Consider the following 19,272-nt stretch of genomic DNA (forward strand, 5'->3'; position numbering starts at 1 on the left):
TACGCAAGCGTGCAAAGTGCAAAGTATGCCTAATAATTTGTATCATATTTCATGAAGAGTATAACTCAATCTCCAATAACATAATAGACAATAATGACTTCTCATGTTTAGACTAGTGTCGATATCAAACAACCACCTTCAACAACTTTATTTTACCCATTAAACCTAATAACTGGATATGTGCTAGTTATTGGTTGGGTTACCATTACTCGTGATTTTAGTCAAAGGGTTTTCTTTTTAGGTCATATTGACAACATTTCATAGTAAAGTATTTGTAAATGGATTAGCCAGATTCTTGCTTGACCTCACGTCAACAATTGTTACGGTAACATCCTAAATTAATTATCTCACGTATCCATGTCTTAGATTGATATGTTTAGACTTACTATTCTAAGTGCTACTATAAGCCCTTGCCAAAATAACTTGATTGTCACACTGAATATAAATAGGGGACATAGGACCAGGCCATAATTTGACTCCCAACAAAATATTTTTTTATTCAATTCGCCTTTTTCCTAGTTGTTGTTAAAGCAATAAATTCATATTCTATTATTGAGTGAGTTATGCATGTTTGGTTCTTGCTTGCCAAAGATACAACACATCCATCTAAAGTGAAGTTCCATCCAGAAGTGAAATGTTTATCTTCCACACTTGTAATCCAACTATCCTCGATGTATCCTTCTAATGCAACCGGATAATTATTATAAGACAATCCTAAATTTCTGGCTATTTAAAATAACCAAAAATTCTAATGACAGTATTATAATATTCTATACTTGGATTACTAGTACATCTACTTATATTACACATGAAAAAAATAATATTAGATCTAGTACAATGCATCGCATATATTAAAGGCTCTATAACACTCCCATATCCAAGTTATGTTACTGCTCTATCGGTATTATAATTTAACTTAATATTGATATCAAATGGAGTACTCCTTTCTTTAAAATCAAGATGTTTAAATTTATTTAACATCTTTCCAACATAACCACTTTGAATTAAAGAGTAACCCCCACAATATTATTTAACTTTAATTCTCAAGACAAGATTCGCATCACTCAAATCTTTCATTTAAACACGGAAGTTAGATACTTTAGTCTCGATAATTCCAATCATATTTGTTCCAAAAATAAACATATTGTCAACGTTTAAGCAAACTAAAACACTATAGCCTTTAGTGAATTTAAAATAAATACACTTATCAGCACTATTGTATTTAAAATCGTTGGACAATATGAATGAATCATATTTTTGATGCCACTACATAGGTGCTTACTTAAGCCCATATAGAGATATAACCAATTTACATTCTTTCCTTTCATTTTCAAAAAGAACAAAACCCTCAAGTTATTCCATGTAAATTTTCTCATTTAAATCTCCATTTAACAGAGCAGTTTTCACATCCACGTGATGACACAAAGATTATAAATAGATGTTAAAGAAAAAAAAATCGAATAGATAATATACGTGATACTGGAGCATATGCATCAAAATAATCTATTTATTCTTTTTGTTTATACACCTTGACCACTAATTTAGCCTTAATAGCTTGGATAGAACCATCAAAATTGAATTTCAAAAGCATAGATTTAATCATTTCCTAAGGACCTATTCGTCTTTCAGCCAAACCATTTTGTTGTAGAGTGTATGATGTTGAAACTTGATGAATAGTACTATTTACTTCATTTTTTTTGCACAAATAATTCATTAATTTTTTTTATCACGTCTTAGAATCTAATTTCATTTGTACGCATTTGTTTACTATATTTTTCAACAATTTTAAAGGATTATTCATTCAATAATGGAGTCAGAATCAATCAAAGTGATGAATTAAGATTTGGTAAAATTGGACTGATTTGACGTAAATAATTTAACTAGCTGAAAAGACAAGATGATGTTCCTCCTCACAGCCTTGAAGATTTCCTACATTATGGATGTTAATTTGATGCCGAGAGAGGATCCTGAGCCTGCCATTGAAGGAGGATAGCCAAGCCATTGAAAGGGTCGACAAGGACAAGGACACACCAACCATGAAGGTAGATGCTAATATGGTTAAAGAAAATTACGCGGCTATGGTTTCAACCATGTTTTTAAATATAAATATTTTTGAAAAAATCAATGAATATGTGGCCATAATTTCTGAAATCAATTCTACCTCTGTCGAGTCTAGTTGATGGGTAGATTTTGGTGCAGCAATTCACGTGTGCAAGGATCAATCAATATTCAAGCACTTTGAAGAGACTGTTGACCTAGATGTTCAAGAGGTCAATATGGCAAATAATGCTCTTGCAAAGATGGCTAGCAAAGGAACGATGATTTAGATTTTACTTATGGAAAGAAGGTTACAATTCTTAATGCATTGTTTGTACCCAATATTAGAAGAAACTAGTTTATGTTGATTTGCTTTGTAAACAAGGGTTTCGGGTTTGTTTGAGCTCGACAAGGTTATTCTGTCGAAGAATGCGCTGTTTGTGGGAAAGGGTAATGCCAATGACGGCATGTATCAACCTAGTATTAATAATAATAATGTATCTTCTGCTTGCGTTGTTGATTCTCCTCATTTATGACATAGTAGATTATCGCATCTAAATTTTCGCTATTTACAAAATATGAAAAAGTTAGGCTTGATAAACTTTAATGGTGAATTTGGCAAATGTGAAATTTGTGGTATGTCCAAATTGACAAAGAACCCATTTCCTAGTTTTAAGAGAAATTCGAATTTATTGGTTAACATGTGGTGGTAACATATGTTTTATTACATTTGTGGATGACTGCAATAGGTATTTATATATTTACCTCCTAAGATCAAAAGATGAAGTGTTTGCCGCATTTAACAAGTATAAAGCTGAAGTGAAAAATCAATTAAAAAGGAAAATTAAAGTTATAAGTTCAGATAGAGGTGGAAAATATTTTCTAAATGATTTTTTAGCCTATTGGGAGTTGATCAAACACATGAATCAAGACATGGAAGACCAGATAAGGACTACGTGAAGTGGAGGTGGCAACCCCAGGATCATGACTTTCCAAGGTTCAATGCGACAAACATGCTGGAATTAATCTGAGGGAAGAGGCTAGTATTCGTTGGGAATTCAATATAGAGGAACCAGTCGGAATCCATGATGTGCATTTTGATGCAAGGCCTTCGAGATCCGAAGAGGGTTTATGAGGCCCACGGCGGAAAATTACCAAAGAGATGGGGAATGTCTGCCCGATTTCCTTACCTTTGCAGTCAATATGGTCAACGTGGATAACACCAATACATTTTGTCTAAAGGCCAGCTATTATAACACATCAACAATCATTAGGAGTTTGCTTTAATGGTCACTCTTCTCACTTGAAAAGAAGGAGGTGGGTGGTTAAAATCCCTACCTTTGGAGTGAGTTGGAGATGAGGACGCGTGAGGCGAGAGCAGATTTCACAACCTAAGTACACACATAGCATACTCGGTGATTTGTAAAATAGAATAGAATAAGATCACCCGAGCACATATAGAGCATACATGGTGACTTGTAAAATAGAATAGAATAGGATCAGATGATAATAATAATGATAATAATCATGCGCACTTCCAATCTCATCGCATGACATTCAAGTAAACCCAATCTTTGCTAGGAGAGACAAATATGGAAGAGCCAAACGCATCTCTCATCTCATCTTCTCACCAGCCCCGGGCCGCTTGTGTGGAAACGACGCCGTCTCCTTCCCGATATTTCCCACGACCCTGTCTGAGAGGCGCCTTAACGGCTTGTGAAGGGACTGATACAGCCTCTGCTCACGCTCGCTGAGAGAGAGAGAGAGACAGAGAGAGGGAGGGATGGCGCAGGTACAGACATCTCAATTTCTTCTTCAATTATGGGCTCCTCCGCCGATACCCAGGTCCCAACACTCTCCAAAATGCTATCTTCTTCTTTCAATCGTGTACATTTTGTTGGCGCTTGTTCATGTTTTCTTGTTAGCGATCTTTTATCCAATGCAACGATTGTTCCGTGAATTGGGTCTCTTCTTAGTTTGCGCCAGAGGAATTACTGAGTTTGTTTGCACGTATTGTCTTCTCCAACGCGGCATCATTCGCAGGCGGCGCTGAAACTTTGTTAAACTTGAATGTGGTTGATGATGGAGCATGATTTGTTGGTTGAGTTATGCTAGGTATACTCAGGCTGGCGTGCGAAATTGGTGTATTGAGAGTAATGCATCGGATCGTGAGTGGAAATTTGAACAAGTCGGCCTCAATCCACACCCAGTTAGAGTCCCCCGCACCACCTGGTATTTATCCATTTCATAGGCTACTCTTTTCTTAGTATATCCGATGAACTATGTCTTTTAGGGGCTCCAGATATTGTCCACATAGTTCTTTTTCCAGATATACTGACATGTCCACGCACATAATCTACTCTAATTCATCTGTCTTTGTAGCCATAAGTATACAGTCCTTGGCACTGAAGTCAAAGGTATTGGCAATGTGTTGGTTGGTTTTCCAGCATTTCGATGGTCATTTTTGATGCTTGAGTTTTTGCTTCTGTTGTTGATTAACATAAGCTTTTGTAGTTGTGGAACTCCTGGAGTTCATAATGGAGCCTGAGTAAGGTTTTTAGGAAGTCAACCCTGTTTTGTATGTTGACATGCAGTCTCCTCTCTTCGATTGGTTGAGTTTAGAATAATCCTCGATTCTCCTGCCCATGCAGGGTGATGGTGGGAAAACAAAGCCTGAAATGCTCTAGTGACCAATCTTTTACAAGTAAACCGGCGATCAGAAGTATAATGACTGGGATTGCTGCTTCGCTGATATTTCTCTTCCCCGCTAATCAGGTGTTCCACTTAGTGTAGCTGAAAAGTGAATAATCTGTCAGATATTGCCGTTGCTTGACAGGGACAATGAACTATTGCCTAACAGCAATAATTTTTCTGTTCATCATCAAAGTTCACGCATAGTGGATTGAGTCATCAACTGATCAAATTATGGGCTCTTTATTCAGACATCAGAATTTGGAGTCAATTTTCAGAGGGTTAGATGAGTCCCCAATGGTTTCCTCATTTCCTCCCATGCTAAGGGGGAAAGTTGTCTAAGTCATATCTCCTTTTCGATTTGGAATAATTCGCTTATGAAATGAACTGCACTATTTGCATTTGACGAGAAAAAATTTCAATTGGATGTATCCTGTTTCATATCTGCTTGCGTTTGCGAGGCAGGTTTATGCAAATGATTTCTCGAATCGCCGCATTGTATGCCAGCTTGCTAGCGCTACAGAGACTTCAATGACATTGCCATTTGATAAGGGGTCTGGAGAAGGAAGCCAGAAGTTTATGGTCATGCGAGGTATGACGGCTGATAATTTTGATCCTCTCAGATATTCAGGAAGATGGTTTGAAGTGGCATCTCTTAAACGAGGATTTGCCGGACAAGGCCAAGAAGACTGCCACTGCACTCAAGTAAGTGCTACAGTAGCCTTGTTCAGTGCATGCATTTTTGTATATAACGAAGAATAAAGGGCCTGTTTGGCTGTAGGAAATTTAGAAGGGTCCTTGGTTCGCGAAAACTTATGACAGTGAAGTGAACAATAGAATTGTGAAGACATGTTTGGTTGTGTCGCAATTGATATGCATGTTTGGTAATCATGTTTTCAGTTTTTGTGTTCATTTTTCCTTTTTTCATAAATATTAGTGAAAAATTTCAATGTTTGAATTCTTTATCCACAAAATCTACTCCTCGTCTGCATAGTAGGATATACGTCCATTAAATTAGCTACTCCTTATCTAAAACTAAAATGCACGGCCATAGAATCGGTTATATATATCTTTGCCCAAACACTCGATGTCTTACTTGAAGAAGGAGGAGACTCGAGAACTACAATACCATTATAAGTAAACCTGTTTTTTGGTAATCTTCCCTTCTCCTATGATTTTCTCACTTTATATCCGATTCCATTGGTCAATGTTGACAATAAGAATACTCCCAGAAAAATAGGTCAACTTCTAATGAGAATGATCCATATGAGAAAAGAAATCACAATTTTTTATAGCTCTTTAACCGAACATGTTTTCAAGAAAGCAGTAAACTGAGAACAGAAGATTATTTTCGTTTTCATTTTCACTAATTGTGAAAACTGAAAACTTTTTATCGAACCAGATGGACCCAAAAGAATTCACGTTCCTATTTGAACAACTTAGACTGAGAACTGTCTACATTCTTGTTGTGCTTGATGAAAACGAAAAGGGTTCTGGTACTTTTTTAATTGCTGCATTAACACCAGCTTGCATACATGGACTCATGAAGCAACCCACTATTTTGTGAAAGAATATGAAAGGTTCTTTTGTATTCTTTAAATTGTTGTTGCGATGACAATGGTGACTTCTACAACTTGTTTTTGTGACGCATTACAGGGAGTGTATACATTTGACATGGAGGGACCATCAATCCAGGTCGACACCTTTTGTGTACACGGTGGACCAGATGGATACATAACCGGCATAAGGGGGAAGGTCCAATGCATTCCGGATGAAGAATTGGAGCAAAAGCAAACTGATTTGGAAAAGCAAGAAATGATCAAAGAGAAGTGTTATCTCCGTTTTCCTACACTGCCATTCATCCCGAAGGAGCCATATGACGTCATAGCCACTGATTACAACACTTTCTCTCTTGTCTCTGGTGCGAAAGACCAAGGTTTCATCCAGGTAACTGTCTCATTCTCGTTGAGATAGGGAAAGATAACTTTCTTATGTAGGGTAGCTAATTTTGCATGGAGAGCAAATGAGTAATGGCTGGAATTTTTTCATAGAATGGGATGCGAGAATGTCTCATGATTTTTGTGATTCTACAGATTTATTCCAGGACGCCAAACCCCGGACCCGAATTCATCGAGAAGTACAAGACTTACTTAGCAAAGTTCGGTTATGACCCGAACAAGATCAAGGATACACCACAAGACTGTGAGGTCATGTCAGATAGCCGGCTTGCTGCGATGATGTCCATGTCCGGGATGCAACAAGCTTTGACCAACCAGTTTCCAGAGTTAGAGCTAACAGCCCCTATCCAACTCAACCCTTTCACCAGCATATTCGACACATTGAAGAAGCTTATCCAACTCTATTTCAAGTAGGCGTGCCGTTAATACGCTCTGCTTGGATTTCCCTCCTGAAACATGTTCATATGATACTCACCGGGATATTTCGATATATTTGAAGCAATTCCGGCATATACATCGTCCAATCGAATGCAAAGATTTGCCGTGGGACTCTTCTCTTCCAACACTATCATCCACAGCATCGTGGCTTGAAATGAACATAAGCACTGAATTTAGCTGGATGCCTATAAATCTTTGAAGATGTTGCGCGCAAGTGCAACTAAATGAGCAAATAGGTGTCCCATCTGACCCCCCGATTTAATTATCTTTAATTTTTCAAGAAGTAATCAAATATAATTAAGCAATCCTTAAGCGGGAAAAGTCTTAAACTTATTATTTTGATATCAATTTAGTCTTAAAATTTTCAATTGGACCAATTTAGTTTTTTAAATCTTTTCAAATTGATACTAATTCAATCTATCCAGTCAATTTAGGTTGGGAATCACTAACATAAATATCAATCGTCCTATGTGATATCGCTGGTGCTGATGTATCATTTCTTTTTGTTTCTTTTTTGTCTTACATAGATTGTGTCGAGCGGCACAGGCCATGCCCAGTAAGGGGCACCCTCGACGGTGCTCGCCCTTGCCCAAGTGAGGCCAACCCTCACCGGTCGGGCCTGACCGGCACGAGCCGGGGAAGAGAAAGAAATTATGAATAATAAATAAATAATCTAAGAAATATTAAAATATTATTAACAATTATCCATGTTAGCGTCGGTTGGCATGCCACGTAGGATGGCCGGCGTCCAACTCAGCAATTGATACTAATGCTCTATGTTGAGGAATGTTTTGGGACTTTTCCCTAAATGTGAACACACCCTGTGAGAAGAAATTATTTTTTTTTTTCTTGAAACGCAAGGACCGCTTTGCCAAACTCTTTATCAACTTGGTGATGTTCAGAGTGACGACTTGCTACAATCCTCCTCAAAGACTAGTAGTAATCTTCTACTAGGGGAATAACAAGAGTCACAAAACTGATGATGGAGTGGTCAATGCAATTCAACTAGTTACTGCGGTGACCAGAAGAGAAGATGTGCACCAAAAACATGGCCTGTAAAAATATGATGCACGAAGTAGTTACGATAAATCATGCAAAACCGCACTAAAATAAGTCCGATCACGACTTCTGAACTGAAAGCCCGAGGATGAAGCCCCTGATTTCTTCATCTGCCCTGTCAAGTGCGGTCCGGCCATCGGCATCCTTCACATTGTAATCAGCCCCGGCCCTCAATAGCTCCTCAATCTTTGGCTTGTCCCCTTCGGACGCCGCCAACAGCAGTAAGATATCTACCGGGTGGATGTTTTGGTTTAAAAGAGCCTCCATCTTGTCGTACGATCCCTCGACGGCAAGCATCCCCATATAGTTGAAGTACTGCAAATCCAATCACAAATCCCTCTCTCATTCATTTGCACTAAACATAAGACTGCTCAGAAACGGAAATTCCAGTCGCAGCCACATATGAATCATCCCCAAATGCTGCCAGCCAGCCACATTCTACCATCTCATTTCGTTCGCTACTTAAAGCTAAAGCCGCTAGAACGGAATTTCGACCGTCTGAGGATTAGGAGTCCTATGAAATTCATCTTGCTTTCCACACTAAACACCCAACTAAAAAAGAAGAACCAAAGACCAAAAGATTTTCAGATAGACAGTAGCAAAAGCATGAAGTAAAACATTTTGAAAGCAATGGCAATCACACACCATTTACTTCACTCCTACCTAGCTTCAACCTTTGTTTCACATGCATCTGAAAGGCTGACAATCTTACCAGTAATCAGAGCAAAACACTTTCCCTCTGTCTATTGCCGGAAGAAAATCTCCCACTGCTAATGAAACATGACAAACATACATGAACAGTAGGGACAGATAAGGTTGTCATTTCCCCACTTGAAGCTCTCTCCACTTCATTTTTCCTGGACCTTCAAACTTGTCTTTTCAAGACCTCATTTGCTTTTTCGCTCTCAAAGCTATTTGCTTCCATACAAACAGTCCAACCTTGATGTCCACAGAGCATGTGATGAGCCAAACACTCTAAAGTACCACAAGTTTCCACCGTCTTCACATTGCCATTGAATCCCACAACTCGTCCTCAAAATTAACAATCCCAACCAGACAAAAAGAACTCTAAGCCGTAGCTCAGTCAGACTAAATTTCATCACAACTTCACGGAAAAAGAAGAAGAATTTGCGCAAAAGAAAAAAAAACTAGTAATCCTACCTGTTCAACATCATCTCTGTCGAAATCGTCACGAGATTGGTTGCCATAAATGCCGGCACCTTCAGCATCAACCCCATTTTTCCCGAACTTGAACCAACACCTGGCTCTCGACCCGTTGCGTGGTCCAATTTTAACGGGTCTCACCCAGCTCAGCTTGCTTCTCGTACCCAGGAACTGTGAACTCAAGATCAAACAAGAAGACGGAGAAGAAGGTTTTGAGGTGAAGGGCAGGTGATGGACAGTACATGAGATTGAAGCCATGACTGTGAACGAAGCTAAGCTCTCTCTCCATCACCTGCGAGTTTTATCCACTCGCATCTAGACGCCCGGGCCCAAATGAACCCGAATCAATTTGGGCGGGGCCCCATTTGTAATTTTGCAAAATGGAGCCGGGTCGGCACAATCAAGCCCGATGAAGGCCCGCCCAACCCGAAATTCATACTCTCGTGAAATCGCGACAATTCTTAAACATTTGGTGGAGTTTGCAATTGAAATCTAAACGTTTGGAAAAGTACAATCGAATTTCAAACCATTTAAAATTGATGCGATTAAGTCTTTTTAGCGACGATTTAGCCAAATTCGCTAATGTGGCACATTGAAATCCGTTGCGGCCTTGTTCTTTTAGTATTTTTTTAGGGCAAAAAGTACAACGGGAATGCCAATATTTATGTACGGCGCTCATTTTAGTGCCAATATTTATTTTCGGATCACTTAAGTGCCAATTTTTTAAAAAAACTGTTATTTCGGTACCAACTCGGGTGAGCTTGGCCGGAAATCCTACGTAGGGTTCATGTGGCTCACCGGAGCTTCTAAGTTAGCAATAAAAAAAAAGCAAAAAGTTAAAAACATTAAAAATAAGTCATAAAGTCAAAAAAAAAAAAAAAAGAAGTCTGGTGCAGCGGGCGAAGGCTCACGACCCTCATGGCCTCTGCCCCCACCCTCACCATCGTCGACAATGGCCAACGAGGGGTGGGGGATGGTTGAGAGGAGTCGTTGGGGTCACCAAGGCTCGGCAACCCCTGCAGAGCTGTTGCTGGGGGAGGTTGAGCCACGCCGGGGCTAAGCGAGGTCGGCCTCGCCCAGCAATGGTTTTGCAAGGCCGGCCACGGCCGGGCCTCGCCGAGCCGGGTGAGGCCTCCGCAGGGGTCGCCAGGGCTTGGCAACCCTCCTCGGCCATCCCCCACCCCTCGTCGATCGTTGCCGGCGATGGTGGGGGCGGTGAGCCCTCATCGTCGCAAACTCACGGTTCCCTTTGTTTTTTATATTTTTGTTCTATTTAATTTTAATTTTTTTAAAAATAATTATTTTTAAGTTGAACAACTCACGTGGACCCCACATGGGTTGATTTTTTTTAAAAAAAAATTGACACGTAACATTAAAAATTTAATAAAAAATTCACGTGTACTGTTTTGTGGAAATTAGTACTTAAATAATTATTTTTGGCCGGAATTGGCACTTCGGTGATCGTTTTTTTTCCGATTTGACAATTAAGTGATCCGAAAAAAAATATTAACACTAAAGTGAGCGTCGTACACGAATATTGACACTCCTCTTGTACTTTTGCCTATTTTTTAGTACATGGAACGCTAACACAACGTTGTTATGGAGCCACACTAAAGATGATGGAATTTTTTAATAAAAAGAAAGTCAAACGGGAAAAAAAAAAGAAAAGCCAAAAAAGCAAGTGAAATAAAAAATGAAAAACGTATTGGAGGAAGCATATCTCAACAGCAAAGCAGTTCCAAGAATTGCTCTCAATCATATCAAGACCAGCCAAGCAATTCTTATATTCTGGGTAAGTGTAGCGAGAGTTTTCAAAGTGGACAAATTATTTTTATCTTTCTTTGTATACAAGATTTTATCTTTCTATGTATTAAAGTCATAGCTCATAAAAGTTATTGTATTACAGTTATTCTAGTTAATGTTTGTCTTTTCATAAAGTATTATCTATCTTGTACTTTAAATACTCATAAGAAGGAAAGTGAAGATTATACTGTCCATTCTTACGGAGGAGAACGTATATCATTTCTCTAGTGGGCTGTCAATGTGTTGAAAAAGAAAACGATTTTATGTTTGGTACGATTAACAAGTACCTTTAGCATTAATCTCTTGATATGACCATATGGCGCACAAACTAAACGGTTAAATGTTATTAAGGAACGAAAAAGAGGTTCTTGGAACAGGGTATGAAAGAAGAAGGAGGGTGAAAGAATGGGTGATCTGCGGTGGAGTTCTAGAAAGGAAATGGATAGCTTTTTAAATTGCATAAGTTGCTAGTTTTCTCGTAAATGGATTGAACAAAAGCTTAGATATGAGCAAACCGGACCACCATTGGACCGCCATTGTGACCTCAGACTGAGTTGTCGACTGGGAGGTGCGACTGCCTCGTGGCGGTCGGTCGCCACAGACCACGGTTGCTACCGACCACAGCGATCAATTACGAGCCGCCATGAGTTTGATTTTGTGTGCGAGAGAGAGAGGGGGAAGTGTAAAATTTAGCTTCAGAATTATGGTACTGTCGGGCAACTCACGATTTACCCGTTGCAGCTAGTTCTTTATATCTTCTCGCTGTTCGTCGTCTTCCCTTTTTTTTTTTTTTTTTCTTTAGCTAGTAAATGTGGAAGGTAACCTCCCAGCAACCCACCACACTTACTGACATAGACACTTTAAATTTCACTCGCCCAAGGCTCTTGTGAACCCATTTCTTGAAGCTTTTCAGCCATGGACGGGGGTGAATTATGGCGTTCGCGTTGGGGGTGGTGGAGGAGGAAGAAGAAGATGTTAAACCGGAGGAGATGCCATATCGGCATCCATCTACTCGATAAATAATAGAACAACATTGATGTGATGTGTCATATAAAAAGTTGTGTGGGCATTTTCCATTGGTCGAACTGGACAGAATTACAGAAGGGCTCAATTGCATCAATTTGAAAAGTTTCAGGATTTAATTGTATTTTCGAAACAAGTTTCAGGATTTTTCGATGCACTTGTCTAAAATTTAAATGAGTGTATTGCCCTGTGGGCTAACCGTGGAGACATTGGTGAGAATTGGGAAACATACAGCACTTCAATCAAAGGTCGCTTGCGGCCAAAATCCAGAGGCAAGAACAATAATCGAAGCTCGAGACCAACTAGCTATAGCCTAGCAGCAAAAGCCACCCAACGAGGCTCCGCATTATTTTGCTGAGACAAGTCCTTTTGAGTTTTGACACTACAAGTTGTTGCTATTGTTGTTGTTGTTTTTTTTTTTTTTCTGGGACTTTCGGTTCGCCTCGACAAGACAACAAAAGACTACAGCTGTCCCCATAAACGTAGTGACGACCCACGCTATGTGCCTACTGACACATTTGGTCCGTTTATAAAAATATAAACATAAGAAAATTATTTCCGTCATCCATGAAATCGTTTAGACATAAATTGTTGTAGATGATGAAAACATTTTTCATTGGCTAATTACTTCAAAAGGTACAAGCGATTATTGTTTAGGAAAATATTTCCTGACTCGTTCATTTTCCGCGAAACAAACAGAACCATTATCTTAATACGGATGAAGCAATTAGCTAAGCTAACTAAAACCGCGATCAAATGCAATGCCGCGAATTTCACCTGTCTTCCTAGTTGATGGCCCGAGAAGTCCGGAAGGACAGGAACACCAAATTCTGGATCGGTCCCTTCAATGCCATTGAAGGTCATTTGCTCACAAAGGATCTGGGAAGGTGGCGACAATTGGGGAGATAACCCATCTCCTTCCCGCATCCATTAAGGTATTTCAATCATGGTTTCCTCACGAGCACGGAGAAAAGGACCAGAAACCGCAACCGCAACCATGAAGCACTCAGTCCTATTGTTTTCACTTGGCACTGAAGTCATGGAAAAAAGCATATCGCATCTTATTTGAAAAGGACGAGACAGAGTCGCCTTCATCCTAATTATCTTAGCATGTGGTGGTTTTGCCTATTCTACAGTCACTGCATGTAGTACCACGTGGATCATCATCTAGTGTCAATTTCGACCCGTACTGCAAAATTTCCAGGCATTTCCGTGGCTAAACGAGCTGAAAATCACAATTTGCAACCGAAAAAAACCAGGAATGCCTAGATGAGAGCAAGTTGCCAGATTTCGACAGAAGTTCCTTCCATTTTACCATCATATCGACATAAAACTACGTATGTATGTCGAAACAAATCAGAAAAACCATCTCCCATTTCCCGTATCGACGTAATGCTCGTGGGTAGCATTATCAAAATTTAAGCAAACAATAAGAGCACCGTTTAGCCGGTAGAGAAAAAAAGACAGTTGGTTAGCACCTTAAATGGATTCAACTGCAAGCACATGAATAAAGTGACCACATGTCACCGTTCCATCCACCAAGTAGGAAAAAGCTACAGGGATTCACGTTCAGATAGAAAACTTAAGGTTCAGAATTCATGTGAATACACTAGCCATAAGACCAAAGCAACCAGTGCCCCAGATTCAAAGAAATCTTCCCACCCAGACAAGACCCAAAACCCCCTCACTTCGTTATCAAAGCTTCCATGGCTCCTACTGGCATAGTGAACATGCATAAATCCAGACCAAGCGACACAGAAACCCCTCAGAAAAAGGCTGCTCCTGTCGAAATAGGGACGAAGGGCACCATCGGATCCCTTATAATGCAGGAAATCGAGTATTTCAGAAGGGTCGAGTTGAGCTGTAGAGAGAGTTCACAGAAGCCTCGAACTCAGGTCGCAGGCATGGCTTCCTCTAGCAATCCTGCCAAACCTACATCTGCTTCTCTCTTGACCCATAAAAAGAAAAGGAGAGGGAGCAGCAACAGGCTCGTGCCAAGCATATGTTCCATGGTTGAGGTTTCAGACAACAAAAGGCCTGTTGGCACTTCCAGTTTCAACTACAGAAACCTCAAATTGGACATGGATCTCCAAGCCTAGACAATACTCTCGGAGAGCTTTGAGAAGCTGAGCTTCTTAAGCCGGGTAGCTATAGGGCCAGCCCAAGCTCTATCAGCATTGCCACATCTTATATCCACAACCTCAACAATGTTCGTTACCTTTTTGTCAGTTTTCCTCCTCCCTGCAGTTCCATCAAGAGCAACATCATCGCCCGCGAGCATTGGAAGTTGAGTGTTGGTTCTGGCATGACCTTTTGTTTTCCGAGGAACCTCCGGGCTTCTTTCATCAGCACAGTTGCTGCTGCTTGCTCCATCTGACTTCCTCCGCTGTGGTCTTTTAGGAGTAGTGGCCTTGCAGGAAATGGAAACCACATGCGGCCGAGGTCGATTTCTAGGAGAGATTGGCGCCTTAGGAGCAGACTTGATGGATTCTAATTCTCTCATCATCAGCGAACTGATTGTACCAGTGGTTCCAATCCTGATGGATCCTCCACCACCTTTGATAGCTTCCAGCGTCTGAACCATGTTGCTGAACAGTCCAACCGACAGTCCTGAGGTAATTCTTCTGGCAGAAGAGATCCTGAAAACAACGGAATGGAGAGATCACTAATCAGAATAGCAGTTGCAAACATTTCCTGTAGTATCTCCAGTTTGGAGTCTGTAATTCTCGAATTGTACATGTGAAATATGAGAAGAGTTTCAAGTTTACATATAGATCTTAAAACTGTGGCCGACAAGTTCAAACGACATCATACTCTCGGCACACGCACCAAACCCTCCTGTTTAATGTTAAGTCTCAGCAAGAAAATCCATGTCCACAATAAGGCCACAATGGTGTTGAAATTCCAGAAAGGTGAATGACAAAGACCGACAGTAAGGTTAATCATAAGCAAATTGCGACAGCAACTAAAGCCATCAACAAAGCTGGTAACATTAAAAAGAATAAACGTGCATCGAGTTTGAAGTTTAAATCCTGTTTTTCCATAGAGATTCTGCAAAAGGGGAAGAAGAAAGTTTCAAACTTGTCACGATAGATGCAACTGTTGATTATGAAATCACAAGACCAACGCCTGATTTACAGTGAAGATACCTCCCAACTCCAAGCAATCTACACATTTTAGCTCAAATCTATCTCCACCCAAAACAACCCTTTCCCATAAAGCAAAACCCGAACAAAAAGCAAGAGCATTCGACGAGAGGAATCAGTCCGAAGAGCAACAACTGAGCAACTCCAGCCATATCGACAACTCACAAAACCCAAAACAAACCGTCCTTCAGGACCCATTAACGCGGCGCAAATGGAACCGGTTCGCCAAAAGGTCAAAACCTTAACTCGAGAGAATCGCAGTGAGGACAGACTCCCGTAACTACGAAGCCAAGGATCCACATTGAGACTAAGTAAATACCTAGGCTAGAAGCGTTCGACAACGAGTAAATCCGAGCAGATCCAACAAAGATCGCGTCGAAACAATCAAATCAAAAGGACCCTTTTCTCAGTCGCGGAACCTTCGAAAGGGCCTGAGACACTCGAGAAAGAAAAGCTCCTCCGAGATCTTCACACGAATGAAGACGACACGATAGCTTCGCATCGAATCGCAGACGGTCGCTGACGATCTCCGTGTCCTTATCTGCGATTACGAAGAGCCGGTCAAACTTAGAAACGATGCCCTCCGGCTCCAATTATTGCCGAGGTGCGGTCCGTCCGACAGTCGGTCGGTCGGTCGGTCGGTCGGGGTCGGTCGGTCTCTTACGTTTTGTGAAGACTTTGAAGGTTAGGATTAGGAGTGACGGCCCAGCAGGCTCATTTTAGCCCGTTTACGATCGAAATGGAGTTCAGGCGAAACACCCGACCCGAAGCCTCTTGAGAATAAATCTAACTTCCCAAATTTGAAAGTGATTTCAATTTACAAGTCACATTGTGTAAGCTATGTACAGATTAAGAAAATCTGCTCCCTCCGTCCCTACCGAAAAGGTGAGGAATTGAACTCCCCACCTCCCTATTCCTAAGTGGTAAGGGTGGCCGTCGGGATTATTCCGGTAATTCACTTGAATCCACATTAGGTAGTTGAAAACCTTAGTTTTATCTTATCAGAAACTCAAACCTTGAGACAAGATAACAGAAAAGAACATCGGAGGAGATGACATTTGCATGTTTATGGAAGGTTTTACACAAGTTTGAATCGTACCATTCAATTTCCTTTCTTCTCTTTTTAGACTCCCCAGAGGCATTTTCTCTCATCCTCAAATCTAACTATCAGCCTCCGTTTCTGCTCCATCTGTTCCTGCGACAGGACAATCACATTTCTCCCCATTCCCTTCATCAACATTTTCCTCTTGCTTTTTGCCGGTTGCCAAATACTCAATAGCCGTCACGACATCGCTGATCAGAGGCCGAGTGGTCGCCTCCTCCTGAAGGCACATAGCTGCAACTGCGAGAGCCTGGTAAAGACCCTTTATCGGGTAGGCCCCTTCGAGCGACGGGTCAGCCATCAATGTGAACTTCCTTCTGTCCTTGAATAGAGGTTGTGCCTAAGAGGGAGATCAAGTAATTTTATCAGTTCGAGGCATGAAATTGTTTCTTGATCCTGATAGGCCTAATAGACTGACAAACATTTATATCCCATTGTACAAATGAGAGTTGGACCGAAAAGTTTATCAGGCATTGCTGCCATCAATTTGAAAATGCTCGAGTTGTATTTTATGAGAGGCTAATTATTCAATAGAAGGTTGAAAACCTATCGGACCTACCCAAGCAACCAAGTTCTGCTCTTCAGTTGGCCTTGAATTGTCAATTACTCTCCTTCCTGTGATAATCTCCAGGAAAACAACCCCAAAGCTGTACACATCGGACTTGGTTGTCAATTGGCCCGTCAGCGCATATTCAGGTGCACAGTAGCCGTAAGTGCCCATGACCCGCGTCGACACGTGGCTCTTGTCCCCTGTGGGACCTAGCTTCGCGAGCCCGAAATCAGAGAGCTTCGGGTTGAATTCCTCGTCCAGTAGTATGTTGGATGCCTTGAAATCACGGTATATCACTGGGGGATTGGCCTGCTCATGCAAGTACTCGAGCCCTTTCGCAGCTCCTGAAGCGATTTTCATCCTGGTGTTCCAATCCAAGGGCACCTTCCCCGGGGGCAGTTCTGAAGAAGTCCAAGGAAAAAGCATTCAGGAATCAACAACCTACATGTTTCTGATTTTTGAAATTCGAGATCAACTTTAGGACGATTTCGGTTAGTTCTGTTTCGCAGAACTATACTCGGATGCCAAACTTACCAAGAAGGTGGTCCTCCAGAGAACCATTAGGCATGAACTCATAGACTAGAACCCTCTGATCTCCGTCAGCACAATATCCGACCAAATTGACAAGGTTAGGATGGTGTAGCAGACTCAACATCAAGACCTCCACAAGGAATTCCCTATTCCCTTGAAACCCATTCCGGTCGAGTTGCTTAACAGCAACCACCTAATTAACGCTCGACGCACGACAGTGCACATTAACCGTTAATTCAATTTTTTTTAGCAACAAGATAAGACACAGAAGGTAGGGAGATGTTTCACGACATTACTTGATTTTTGCTCTCTATATGTCCTTTGTACACTCTCCCGAAACCGCCTTCGCCGATCAGAGAATCGGGGTTGAAATTCTGTGTTGCAACGCACAGCTCCCTGAATGTAAATATCTGAGCTGCAATGTTCCCTTTTCCGATTTTTTTTATTTCTTCGGTGATGTACCTGCGCCTGCTGCTATCTGCATTAAGGGAGATATTTTCTTCATCAGTTTGGAGAAGTATTGCCTTTAGTTTAGAAGACAGAAGTTCATGTTACCTAAAATTTCCAAGCACTCGACCTAATATCACTTGTGCTAATGACAAAAGCTTTCAGGACAATCCAAAATGCTAAGACATGGTCAAACATGGAGATTGACTTCCTTAATCCTATATATATATATCTGCTAGGTAAACACTAGCTTTCCATATATCCAGAGAATTTATACATGAAGAACTCAGAATCGTGATTTGATTCAGAGACCATGACGTGAATACCAAGATTCTTCAAAGGAGATATCACTGTATATGCGCATACAAACATGGTAGGAACTGAAAAGTCGCCTGAATCTGAAGGCACGGAGACATAATGCAACACGAGAAGAGCCACCAGAATTTCGGGATTAGCCTTCGAGGAGGCTTAATCCAATGTTCAATTGTAGTCGGATAATATCGAAAGTATCTTCACAAGCGCATCTTATTCTGTCGATTCATGGACATAGTGCACAAAGAGAAAAATGCAGAATCTTCAATGACAAGTATTTGTTATGTCATATTCGAACAAAGACAGACCTGGACCAAAGGATCATTCAGCAGCCATTTGTGGGAGCTTGTTACCTGATTTGAAGGAGATGTTGGCGAACGAGGCTAAAGTCTTTGTGTCATGGTACTCTTGAATGCTCTTCTTCAATGATTTACGGGCAATTCTTCTTTCGGACATGCAACATTGGAAACAGCTCATTTTCTCCTCCTCGTAGCACTTTCAATCCACAAGTACTCAGACACAACCACCATCAAAAGCCCAGAAACTAAATCTTTTGAGGATAGACCAATCACACCAAATCTGTAATCACGGTAGATCCCCAGCCCCACCCCCAGAAAAAAGAAGAAGATCCTATCCTACGACCGCTCATAATCCAAGAACAGTATTTCGGGGAAAAACAAGGACAAAAGAAAACACTTTCTTTCACCCCTAGAAGGAACCAGATTTTTCTTTTTTTTAGGTATCTGAGCAAACACAAGAATGAAGAAAAATGTTTACTCAGATCACCTTTCCCTGCAATGCCCTCTCCACCCATGGAGCTGGCAGAGGATGAGAGAGACCCATTATAACTGCAATTTGCTAAAATTAAGTAAAGAGAAACAAGGTAAACACGTTTGCTTAGCTGCCTCCCTCTCTGTGCCTGATCATTTGTTTTATCAAATTTAGTTTGTTTCTTATCTGGACCTCTTCCCTCCTAATAATAAAATCAGACAATTGCAAATTGTACAGCAA

The 19,272-nt window shown here is 40.8% G+C and overlaps 4 protein-coding genes across 6 annotated transcripts; 1 reads left to right on the forward strand and 3 right to left on the reverse strand.

The window, feature by feature from the left end:
• Positions 1 to 3,613: 3,613 nt before the first annotated feature.
• On the forward strand, positions 3,614 to 7,233 carry LOC115749439 (chloroplastic lipocalin). 2 transcript variants are annotated; one of them, XM_048275000.1, is made up of 5 exons: positions 3,614 to 3,882; positions 4,689 to 4,812; positions 5,194 to 5,433; positions 6,424 to 6,675; positions 6,822 to 7,233. In XM_048275000.1, the coding sequence occupies exons 1-5, from the start codon at positions 3,821 to 3,823 to the stop codon at positions 7,098 to 7,100; spliced, it is 957 nt and encodes a 318-aa protein (XP_048130957.1). In that variant the 5' UTR covers positions 3,614 to 3,820; the 3' UTR covers positions 7,101 to 7,233. The 2 variants fall into 2 exon arrangements, with proteins under 2 accessions (XP_048130957.1, XP_030542155.1); XM_030686295.2 differs by having other exon boundaries at positions 3,618 to 3,882; positions 6,385 to 6,675.
• Positions 7,234 to 8,047: 814 nt separating this feature from the next.
• LOC115749521 (protein LHCP TRANSLOCATION DEFECT) lies at positions 8,048 to 9,893 on the reverse strand. Its single transcript, XM_030686411.2, has 2 exons — positions 9,345 to 9,893; positions 8,048 to 8,498 (listed from the first exon to the last, which is right to left on the reverse strand). Exons 1-2 carry the CDS (start codon positions 9,603 to 9,605, stop codon positions 8,244 to 8,246), a joined length of 516 nt encoding a protein of 171 aa, XP_030542271.1. The 5' UTR covers positions 9,606 to 9,893; the 3' UTR covers positions 8,048 to 8,243.
• A 3,784-nt stretch (positions 9,894 to 13,677) lies between these two features.
• LOC115749601 lies at positions 13,678 to 15,954 on the reverse strand. Of its 2 annotated transcripts, none has more exons than XM_030686528.2 (2): positions 15,639 to 15,954; positions 13,678 to 14,812 (listed from the first exon to the last, which is right to left on the reverse strand). In XM_030686528.2, the coding sequence occupies exon 2, from the start codon at positions 14,755 to 14,757 to the stop codon at positions 14,269 to 14,271; it is 489 nt and encodes a 162-aa protein (XP_030542388.1). In that variant the 5' UTR covers positions 14,758 to 14,812; positions 15,639 to 15,954; the 3' UTR covers positions 13,678 to 14,268. The 2 variants fall into 2 exon arrangements, with proteins under 2 accessions (XP_030542388.1, XP_030542536.1); XM_030686676.2 differs by having other exon boundaries at positions 15,792 to 15,953.
• Positions 15,955 to 16,321: 367 nt separating this feature from the next.
• Positions 16,322 to 19,186, reverse strand: LOC115749365 (probable serine/threonine-protein kinase PBL23). The gene is made up of 5 exons (XM_030686184.2): positions 18,615 to 19,186; positions 17,799 to 17,980; positions 17,506 to 17,695; positions 16,981 to 17,372; positions 16,322 to 16,761 (listed from the first exon to the last, which is right to left on the reverse strand). The coding sequence occupies exons 1-5, from the start codon at positions 18,736 to 18,738 to the stop codon at positions 16,480 to 16,482; spliced, it is 1,170 nt and encodes a 389-aa protein (XP_030542044.1). The 5' UTR covers positions 18,739 to 19,186; the 3' UTR covers positions 16,322 to 16,479.
• Between the last annotated feature and the right edge of the window lie 86 nt (positions 19,187 to 19,272).

The sequence above is a fragment of the Rhodamnia argentea genome, chromosome 2, assembly GCF_020921035.1.
Source record: "Rhodamnia argentea isolate NSW1041297 chromosome 2, ASM2092103v1, whole genome shotgun sequence".
NCBI lineage: Eukaryota > Viridiplantae > Streptophyta > Magnoliopsida > Myrtales > Myrtaceae > Rhodamnia > Rhodamnia argentea.

Bases quoted from the DNA above. Each gene is read 5' to 3' on its own strand.
- LOC115749439 (XM_030686295.2), top strand. From the start codon at position 3,821: ATGGCGCAGGTACAGACATCTCAATTTCTTCTTCAATTATGGGCTCCT. The intron at 3,883-4,688 runs GTCCCAACACTC...CTGCCCATGCAG, and splicing joins GCTCCTCCGCCGATACCCAG to GGTGATGGTGGGAAAACAAA. The intron at 6,676-6,821 runs GTAACTGTCTCA...GTGATTCTACAG, and splicing joins AAGACCAAGGTTTCATCCAG to ATTTATTCCAGGACGCCAAA.
- LOC115749521 (XM_030686411.2), bottom strand. From the start codon at position 9,605: ATGGCTTCAATCTCATGTACTGTCCATCACCTGCCCTTCACCTCAAAA. The intron at 8,499-9,344 runs GTAGGATTACTA...TTGGATTTGCAG, and splicing joins ACAGAGATGATGTTGAACAG to TACTTCAACTATATGGGGAT.
- LOC115749601 (XM_030686528.2), bottom strand. From the start codon at position 14,757: ATGGTTCAGACGCTGGAAGCTATCAAAGGTGGTGGAGGATCCATCAGG.
- LOC115749365 (XM_030686184.2), bottom strand. From the start codon at position 18,738: ATGAGCTGTTTCCAATGTTGCATGTCCGAAAGAAGAATTGCCCGTAAA. The intron at 17,981-18,614 runs GTAACAAGCTCC...CCCTTAATGCAG, and splicing joins CAACATCTCCTTCAAATCAG to ATAGCAGCAGGCGCAGGTAC. The intron at 17,373-17,505 runs GTAAGTTTGGCA...GGACTTCTTCAG, and splicing joins TCTGGAGGACCACCTTCTTG to AACTGCCCCCGGGGAAGGTG.